General features: G+C 41.9%; 1 protein-coding gene and 1 long non-coding RNA gene across 6 annotated transcripts; one reads left to right on the top strand and one right to left on the bottom strand.

Moving 5' to 3' along the window:
• LOC110430282 lies at positions 2,510–9,922 on the bottom strand. Of its 5 annotated transcripts, XR_002447599.1 has the most exons (6): positions 8,066–9,922; positions 7,650–7,907; positions 6,329–6,793; positions 3,519–3,662; positions 3,174–3,295; positions 2,510–3,078 (listed from the first exon to the last, which is right to left on the bottom strand). It is a non-coding gene; the product is annotated as an uncharacterized LOC110430282 (long non-coding RNA). The 5 variants fall into 5 exon arrangements; XR_002447598.1 differs by having other exon boundaries at positions 2,510–3,295; positions 8,066–9,920; XR_002447600.1 differs by lacking the exons at positions 2,510–3,078; positions 3,174–3,295 and having other exon boundaries at positions 3,301–3,662; positions 8,066–8,263; positions 9,504–9,921.
• Positions 5,360–6,208, top strand: LOC8072555 (putative glycine-rich cell wall structural protein 1). The gene has a single exon (XM_002441179.2). It carries the CDS (start codon positions 5,410–5,412, stop codon positions 5,971–5,973), a length of 564 nt encoding a protein of 187 aa, XP_002441224.1. The 5' UTR covers positions 5,360–5,409; the 3' UTR covers positions 5,974–6,208.

Below are 10,488 nucleotides of genomic sequence, written 5' to 3'. Positions count from 1 at the left end.
CACTAAGTGGTCTGACCAGATCAAATTCTAGAGCTCACATTAGAGCACACCTGGAGGGGTTAATGCGAGTTTGCGGGCTCGCTACTAGCAAGAGGATCGGTGGCAACATTGGGCTTGCGTCAACATGGATTAAGTGGTTGGCAAACCAGAAAACCAAAAAAACTAGTTAAGTAGTTTTAGTATAGCTTGCCTTTGAGATTGTTGCTCGCTAATATGTGTTAGAGCTCCTTGTTGCTTAGTTGACTAGTTGCGGAGGTTTGTGTGACCCTACCAACTAATATTGTGTAGGAGAGCTCCCACTAGATCGATACCTTAGATATGAGCTTTTGTTAGGTGCTTGTGTTATAGATCGATTAGTTTCATTTTGTTATTCTCATCGGTTAGCCATTGTAATTAGAATTTTGAATCGACTATTCAATCCCCTCCCCTAGTCAACTCCTTGTTCCTATCACTACCGCATCTTGGAGCCTCTCTACTACTTTTAGTCAGATCACAGGCAAGCCAACTCTCGTCAACAACAACTACTACAGCTCCAGTGATAGCTTTAGGCACTCCTGGATTTCTACCATAGAGACAATGCCTTCTTTGGTAGCATCGCCCGAGCCACAGGTCCCCCTGACTTGGCTCCCTATAGTGAATCAGCACAGTTTCTAGAGAGCTCCTATAACCACTGGATTTCTCCTGTGGGGTCGCTAGAGGATCGTTGTAGCTTTCGAGCCGCCAAAAATAAAAGGTTGTTTGAGGCATTGGATTTTTTCAATGGTACCAAAGGAGAAGCACCGGAGAAAGCTATGAACAAGAACCAACCATTGGAGAGGCACCGAATTTCTCTAGTGGTCATCCAAAAGTGCCATCGAAGTTTCTTGATGAGTACATTTCGGCTGAGTGGAGTTGTAATGGCTAGTTTTTTTGGGTGAGCCTATATGTACCCCTCTATCTCGTACATTATAGATCTCTTGGAATTTTCAGGTTTGCTACATCATTGGGCATCCAAGAGAGTGCTTTGGCCTATTGGAATTATTGAGATTTACTAATTGAAGATTAAGGACTTTGTTAGTGATGTGGACATGACACCTAAGAATATGACCATTGAATACAAGGTGAGCTCGTTCCTATATTTGCATAATGATATAAATAAGAAAATGATGATATCTAATGTTGTTACTTTTAGTATGCTTAGGAACAATGATGATGATGGTGTGAAGTTGGGAAAGATGCTTCATATGGCCTCTACAACAAATACGACATGGATACACCATGCACAAGACCGATCTTGGAGTGCAAGCTCATCGAAGCCCAACATCCGGATCGTCGGCAGCTCAACAATACTTCATTAAAAAGGTCATAACCCATCCATCTGGAGTGCGATTGAGGTCAATGAGCACTTGATAGAAAGCTTTTTTGTAAGCTTTCAAATGGATCTAGTTCCACATCAGTTAGTGCTTATATGGAGTAGCAAGTGTGCATTCACTCTTCTCACTAGGCTTGGTTAGATCAAGTGAGAGTTCTTGATTATTACACTTGGTGATCGGCATCACCGAGACAGCTTGGCGGTGTTGTGGAGCTTGGGGATCACTCAATGGTGATTGAGAGAGGCCCAACTCATTAGTTCACAATGTTTGGTGATCCACCATTTCAGAGTGGAGAAGGATCAACAATTAGAGATCACTTGGACCTTGTGCAGATCAAGTGAGAGCGCACAATACCTTGCAAGTTGCTCGAGCAAGGACTAGTGGGGAGTGTCGACTCTACGATACTTAGAAAAAACATCGATGTGTTCCTAACCTTTTCTTTACTTTGACCATTGATTTTCATGCAATTTACATTTTTGTCCTGTAAGAGTAGATTGGAACTAGTGTGCAAAACTGCATTAGGCACTAGGGAGAAATAAGCTAAGCAATAGGTCTGATTTCCACAAGAAATTTAGAGTACCCCAATTCACAACCCCCTCTCCTATTGTGTATCTTGATCATTTAACGTTTCAAACTTTCAATAGGTTTTAGAATAAGACTATACCGTGATTGGACATGTGCAGATGTGCTATTCTAATAACTCCTATAAACACATATCATGGACGGGATAGTAAACCAATTATGAATCTTATCTCGTACTCCCTCCATTCCAAATTGTAACTTGTTCTTGCTTTTTTAGATACACATAGCTATTACTATGCACCTAGATATAATGTCTAAGTGTATAGCTATAGAAAAAAAGCACATATCTTGAACTGAACAAACCAATTATGACTCTTATCTTGTACTACCTCCATCCCGAATCCAAATTATAAGTTTTCTTTGACGAAACATCCGAATTTTAAGTTTTTTTTGTTCTAACTTTTACATCACTTTTGCTATTTACCTAGATATAATGTCTAGTTGTATAGCTTGTATCTAGAAAAATCAGATCATCTTGCAATTTGAACACAGGAAGTAACCTATACGAGGCATAAGGTTCGTACACGTATGCAACGCTCGTCAACTTTCTGGAGTACCCATCGACCACTGTAAGATTCATCAAGCTCTGCAAATCGCACTTTACTTTTCAGTAAGGTAATTGTCATACATGCGACCGAGCATTCTCGGAGTGGTGAATGAACTCGTATTCAAGGTGGACGAAGGCACGCTCGATCCGAGGCAGCCAGCTCCTGCAAGACGTCACCAATGTCGTGGGCCTCCCGCAGAGGCATGGCGCACCGCGCACAGGCGCAAGGAAGGACGGTATCCAAATCCACCTCAGGCTTTGTTTGGATGTTGTCGGATTCATCTCAATCCACATGTATTGGAGTGGATTGAGGTGGAATTTAGTTCAAGTTCCACTCTAACCCAGCTCAATACATGTGGATTGATACGAATCTCACTACATCCAAACAAGGCCTCAACGAAGTAGTGGCAAAGGAACCGAATGTGTACGCCCGCCCGCGCCGTGCGCCTCACAGAGTCACAGCCTTCTAGTGGTTCCGATCCAGCGGAGGGTACGTGAGCTTCTGAAGAAAATTTGGCGATGCCGACTGACCAACCAGGGAGTGGACGTTTTCCAGCATCGTCTTCGACCATGTTCTAAATCCTCATATGTCGCGAGCTGCAAATGTGAAGCAAATAAAACTTGAAAGATTGAATTGACCTTGAAACCCATTATTTGCGCCACGCCACTTTGCATTGGAGCCGGGGCCTCACATTGATTAGCACAACGTTTTAGGTTGAGTTGTCATTGATTGCGTAGTGCAATTGATAAGACCAATGCAATCGAGTCGGAGTCGCCTGGTGCCATCACAAAGTTATTGCACAACAGACAAGGCCTATGTAAAAAGAAAATTAGTAGCCTGATCGTATTAGCATTCAAATTCCAAAGGCAAAGGTAACTACTCTCGGTAACACTGTGTTAATTCCTCATGATTGCGTTAATTCCTCAGAATTAAACGCAGGTAACACTGCGTATGTTAAGGTAAGCCAGACAATCTGCCCGGCGTCCCCTTTGATCCAACTACTGGAAGTGGACACTTAGGGTTCAAGATTTCTTACAGCTTGCATTGTACTAGTACTGCAACTTGTTTCTCTTACATCGAGATCGTCTTTAGGTCCATGCCTGTTGCGAAAAACTCGAGGTCGCCTCTGCAACGTCAACCACTGCAGGAGGAAAGAATTCTTCTGGTGATCAGCGGATGCCTGTGTTGATATTCAAACATGAAGTCAAGACGTAGTGCAGGTCGTCGTTTACTAGTTCCACTCTGAGTAGAATGCTAGAAGCTGATCACAAAAACTAGTTAAACCATGAGCCTCATTATTATGGGTGATCTCGTTATCTTTTGATTGTCGTGTCTGTCACCAGCTGTACAAGTTTCACTGTGCTGGAGAGAATTGTCAAACGCATATGTAAGCAATGAAAGTCATATACATGTATATTTGAGGATATTGTAGTATACATGATTTTTGTAGTTTTTTCAACCGAAACAATTTATTACAAACAGAAAGCCAATTAAAAAAACTTACATTACCACGAGGACCCATAATCCTTGTGGAAGATGCAATTTTTCCTGTTGTTCTCAGGTCGGGTAACATGGATTCTGTATTAGAGCTTGGAATTTGCTAACCATATTTTTTTTTTCAGTTTTGTATTGTATGGTCCTTAGTCCAAGAACCCTATATAAGCACACAAGGAGACACGACGTCTAAGTGAACTAAAAGAATAACCCATACGTTGCCTCAGATTTTCTTAGAAAAAAAAAACTAGATCATCATTACATTTGATATTGTCAAAACAGGGCAAGCTAATGAAAGAATCTAATAAAAAGCTAATGTGATATTATATTGGAATTATAGGAGGATGGGTCAGTCAAATAAATAGTATGATGTGAGTGCTTACTCTCTCCATCCTAAAAAGAATAGAAATCTCATTTCTTGAGAAGTCAGATAATTTTAAGTTTAAACAAAAATATACTAAAAAAAGTACTGATATTTTTTATCTGTAATAACTAATAAGTATTACTAGATTGATATTGGGATATATTTGCATAATAAACATATTTGAAGATACAAATGTTGATATTATTTTTTATAAACCTAGTCAAACTTAGGATCGTTTCACTCAAGCGAGACTTCCATTCTATTTCGGACGAAGGGAGTATATTAATAGATTAAAAATAGTACTACCTCCGTTCTACAAAAATCAATTCTTACAATCTATTTTGAATTTTTTAATTTGGCCAACTTTGTAGGAAAGGTAATAGTACCTCCATAACACCAAATAGGCATATTAGAAAAATATATTTCATGATATGTCTGGTGATACTAATTTGTTGTCGTAAATATTGGTGTATTTCCCTATAAGGTTGATCGAACTTAGGGCTTGTCTAGAATGCTGTAAAATAGTATGATATAGGACAGCTCCTTAAGTTATTAATTTGGGAGGGAGAGGTTAATCTTACGTTATGGAGGTGGATGCATAGAGAATAGTAATTGTACTTATCAGAAGGTGATGTAGAATGGTTTAAGCAAATAAACTGAATTACTCGGAGCAAGAGCTAGGTTTAGCTTCAATGAGTCTTCCAAACACCAAAAATGGTAGTATCAAATACTAAAACTTTATGCCATCGATAATCTATGGAGATGACTTGAAGCTAGGACTTCAGCATGTCATCGAGAGCCTAAAAAGATACTAGTGCCAAGACAAAACGTAAATTGTAACCACTTCGTTACTTGCATAGTTGCATGTACTTAATGGTCAAGTCAAGAAGCTCCATCCAGTGAATATTAAAAGCCTCCACTTGGTCTTCTATTGAAACACCACTATCATTAATGTGCATGCTCTATTAAGATAAAGAACCACTGCATGGCCCAAAGCACTATAAATACCCAAGCAGACTTCACTGGAACTCATCTCAACTCAAGTACTACTCTCTAGCGGTAGCTCACAATGGCAGGCACAAAGCTAATATCACTGGGGCTCATTGTTCTCATGAGCATGGGATTAGCAAATGCTGTGAGGGTGGCTAGATACTCTAGTGCTGATGGGTCAGGACAAGGAGGGGGAGGGGGTGGCGGATATGTGACTGGTGCGGGATCAGGGGGAGGGGGCGGCACCGGATTAGGTGAGAGTGGTCCGAATGGTGCCCATGCAAGTGCTGGAGGGGGTGGCGCAGGTGGTGGAACTAGCCAAAATGCCGGGTCTGCATGGGGTGTAGGGTTAGGGTCAGGTTCAGGGAGTAGTACATATAGTGGTAGTGGAGAATCTTCCGATGCTGGTGGTACTGGTGGGGGTGGAGGTGGTGGTCAAGCTGGAGGTTCTTGGGACTCCAATGCTCAAGGTTCTGGTAGTGGCATCGGATCAGGCTCTAGCTATGCTAACAGGTATTGGAACGGACCAAGTTATGCAGGTGCAAATGCTAATGGCAATGGTGGTGGCACAGGGAACAGCTACAACGGTGGGGCTGGCGGCGGTAAAGGTGCTGGATCTGGGTATGGCAATGCCTACCCCTGAATTTTGTATCAAGTCAATCTAAAGTTGGAGCCCATCGTCCTTTCTTGTTTGAAGTCACAGATTTTTTTTTTTGGTTATCCTTTTGTTAGAATTGAATTAATAAAGGGCCCAACTGTGTCTATTGTAAGCATGTAAGGTGCAGCTTATGAGAAAATGTAGGCACGCCAGTTTATGAAAGAAATCATACTCTGTCATTTGGTCACTACACCTGAAGAATTTTTTTAGAAAAAAAAAATCTTTGGAGTTATTAAGTTCATCAGATGCCTACACCATGCACATCACATGGTTGTGATCTATCAATGAAATTACTTGAGTAGCTTATGTCATATATAATACAGAAGCACAGATCACTTACAATGAGCTCGCTCTTGGCGGTGGTCTGAAGCTGAAGCTCTTGCTTTCCTTCTCGTCGTAAATCTGGTTCAGTGTAATTACAACCTCGTGCTCACTGTCAGTTTCACTGTCGGTTTTAGTTTGTGCTCGCTCGGGTGCGGCGGTAACCTGGGTTAACTTCGACGCCGAGTTTGTAACAGTTCTCCTTCCTTCTTAATGAAAAACGTGCTCATGCACGATCCCCTAAAAACTTACAATAGCTCTAACTGGGACAATCCAGGCTTGAACCTAAATAGCAAGAAGTGCAGCCACAAGCCCAATAACGTTGGTGATAACATCAAAAAGGTGATCCTGTGCATAGGCCTTAACTATTTCATTGGTGAATGTTAAGCAATCATTGTCCCAGGAGAAGCTTCACCAGTGTCACTGAGAGCATAATATTGACAACCCAGTTTTCCTGCTCTTTTGTCAAGCAGAACTCATCTCCCTGGAAAGCAAAATAATTAATATCATCAGTACCAGCTACAGAAAGGTTCAAAAGTAAAAGCTGCAATTCCAGTAATCACTCTTCATACAGAAACTGGTCGTCCTTGACCCATTCGCTATGTCTACTGTGCCAGACAGGCAGGGAGGATTGAGATAAGAGCAAACGCACTAGTAGTACGGTAGTTGGTCACCAAGTAGTGGTACCAGCCAACCAGGGTTCAAATCCCGGCTTGCACACCCAAAAGAATAGTGGCAGGGTGCCAGCCTGCAGCAAGGGTGCAGGCCTTATAGAGTGAGGCCAGGGTTCAGAGGTTTTCTTGGCTGATTTCGCTGAGGTTTCTTCTTAGCAAAGCTGCGGGGGCGGTCTTTCCCCCACCCCTGTCGAGTTCTTTTACAGGATTAGGAAGAGATGTAGACTTACATTGCATACCAATGAGCATGCAGATTCTAGGATGATTTGAAGGCCAAGTATTGCACAGGTAAGCAAAAATTACTATAACCTGCATTACAGATTGTGGTAAAGTAGTAAAAAATTGCAAGTAATAGGACCTCGACCTATTGAAGTACCAGCTCCCACAAATAACATCATAAAAAACATAATTGTGACCAATGTCCGGTCTCCCAAGAACAAATGTTACACACCTAAAATTGGAATAGAAGGCCATTACTTTTATCCATTTGTTATTTAACTGGAAGTACTTTATTTTCTTTTACATGTTGTTCTAGTTCGATATGCTGAATTAATATAGCGACAATATGGAAGAGATGTTGAAGATAGCAAAGGACAATGAAACGCTTGATCATTCTATTCAAATGGAATCGAATGCAAGAAATAGAAGTAAGAGTATGTCACTCACCAGAGGTTGCATGCGCCTTTTACAAGCTGGGTATCTGTATGTAATAATGTATGGACTTTGTGTTTGCACAGAAAAGGCAGTAAACTACAATATAAACTCGGGTAAGAAGTCCAGTGGAGAATCCAAGGCAGAAGCAATAATAAGCAGGGAGCCACTCCTTACTGAGCCATAAACTTTTGCACCAAAAAGAACCATGTTTGCAATGTTACATGATTGGATAGCCCAAATCTCTTTTCAGGCAACTGTCTCACGCTCTTCCTGCAAGTAGGATGATCTATAGATAAAAGAAATGCGAAATGCTTCATTTTTTTTTTGGGGGGGGGGGGGGGGGGGGGATGCTGCAATTTTTTTCCTGCAAGTATTTTCTCTTTGACTTTTTGTCCATGCCACGATCAGAGGAAGAGTACACAACGAACCGTAGATATAGCAGGAAGGAAACCACGATGTGTCAGTGTGTCCATTTCACTAAAACCTTCCAGTAATTTCCAACTGTTCTTGGTAGTATTGTGCAACACCATCTGCAGGGCCGTGAGCTGCATATGGAGTTCAAGATGGTGCATTAGAGACTGAACTACACCAACAGGATCCAAACAATTCTACAGCATTTCCTTTTCCTGTAAAAAAAACAACTATACACCATTAGTCTCAGAGGAACTCAAACCACAGGAATATAATTGTAGAACAAACAGAAACATATGCACATGAATCAAAGTATCCAATTCAGTTGGATTTCGTTTATGTGTATACAATTTGCACGCCAAAAAAAATGTTAACTTCCACCATCCATACAGAATCTTTTTCCTTATGTAAGCAATGAGAACTTTTGAAATGCTAGCTGATGATTTCCAGATTCCATCTCTGAATGGAATGTATTGTCTTTAGGGGGAAAAAATATAAACTACCAGACCTTTTATATCAGGGAAGTCACAAAGAGAGATACAATGGACAGGTGAAAGGAAAACATATGACCAAATGGAACAAAGACAAACCTAGTTGAGAAATTCAAATCCAAAAATACTAAAGTGAGAGAAGGATCTTTGGTTGAACAATCTGTAAGTAACCCTTTGACATCTTCTACCAATTACAAAAAGATAAACAATTTCGATGCAAAATACAGTCACTAGAGGTTCCAAAGTTTGAAGGATATCGCAATATTAATCATCTATCTCATTAATTTCGGAATATGTACATATTAACCATCATTACGTGGTGAGTGGTATAAAGAATAGGGTACCATGTCAATAACATAGTGTAAAGTTCACCATCATTTCCAAGAAGCTCAATTTTGAATACTGGAACACAACCATATATTAATAAAGTTTACCATCATTCTCAAAGGCCACGATGCCACATCTCAAAATGAAGAAAAATAATTATATTATCAATGCCAATGTCCAAAAAGCATGCATCATCGTCCAATAATTACTCTACTCTTCTGACCCCCAATGCAATAGCTCTTCTCAGCAAATTATACTTCATTAAAATTGTATGTTTCCGACTTACTAACATACCTGGTTCCGCACATGCACAAACGATGGAAACAACTTTACTCAAAACTCTCTATTCATACCCTATCTCTTCTATCACCTTGACGAAGATGACAGAGTGATAATGACTACTTAACTATTTAGTCAAACACCAATCCGGATCAATAAACAAACAAATTCGTAGGCTATTATTTTATAGCACCCAAGCGGCCAAGCACATGCATAAAAAATCATGACAAACAATGACAGGATGCTAGCAATATCTAACGAGAGCGTCCGTTTGAAAGGCAACACATGCATAAAAAAACATGACAGGGCTACTGCTAGCAATATCTAGCGAGAGCTTCCCTTCGAAAGGTAACGCAACCTAGCACGCCGAGGAAGTCCTGAAGCCCCCGCGCCAGCGTCTCCCATGCACAAACCGCCGCCCCCTTCGTCTTCGGCCTCCACGGAGCGGAGCGCTCCAGCCGCCGCCGTTCCCTCCGGCGTCCGACGTCGCCCGAACCCTAGAGAACGGCGAGGTGAGCCTCCCGAAAAGCGCACCGGGGACGAGCGTCGAGCGAGGAGGAGTAGAGCTAGAGCAGCCGCGATGGTGGAAGGGGAAGGGGCCGCCGCTGGAACACAGGAAGTCAGGAACAGGGGGGGCAGAGGAAGGCGGGGTGGTGCCGCGGAGGTGAACCGGGCAGCGTCGGGATCGCGGTGGGCCGGTGGACGGCCGGACGCGCGGTATGCTGCGACCGCTAGTGGACCTGGTCCAGCGAGCGTCGCCAGGAGCGGGGGCACCGGCTGCTGAGGTGGACAAGTGGAGGGCTAACATCTGAGGTGCTTTCGATCCTGCGGATGAGGGGTCCTGGAGAAGCGACGGACCAGGAGTCAAGCCGACGTGGCGTGGGCATTGACTAGCTGAGCACTTGGGCGTGCGGCGTGGCGAGTATGGTTTGTGTTGACACCGAAGTTGAGTGCTTTCAGGTTAAGTGAAGCAGATTAAACAGGTACGTAAAATGGATACCATCATCACAGGATTACTTCAGATATAGTGATCCAACCAATCTCTTAAAACGTTGTTTATAAGTAGTTTGTTGGGGGTTAAGCTATGGGAGACGATCACGCATATTCGTTTGAACTTATCTGCTAAATCTGTCAACCATTCAATATTATTTTTTTTACAATAAATCTTTAAATGGTATTTTTAATCCTGATTTTTTTTTACAATAAATTTTTAAATGGTATTTTTAATCCTGATTTATCAGCCAAACGAATAGACTCGGACTGTGAGCTCTCCAAACGAACGCACATAGGCGGACGTTGCTGCAAAAGGCTTCTTTGGTGTTCGGCCTCGTTCATAGTAATCC

The sequence above is a fragment of the Sorghum bicolor genome, chromosome 9 (genome assembly GCF_000003195.3).
Source record: "Sorghum bicolor cultivar BTx623 chromosome 9, Sorghum_bicolor_NCBIv3, whole genome shotgun sequence".
Taxonomy (NCBI): domain Eukaryota; kingdom Viridiplantae; phylum Streptophyta; class Magnoliopsida; order Poales; family Poaceae; genus Sorghum; species Sorghum bicolor.
This window is presented reverse-complemented; position numbering and strand designations above follow the sequence as displayed.

Bases quoted from the DNA above. Each gene is read 5' to 3' on its own strand.
- LOC8072555 (XM_002441179.2), top strand. From the start codon at position 5,410: ATGGCAGGCACAAAGCTAATATCACTGGGGCTCATTGTTCTCATGAGC.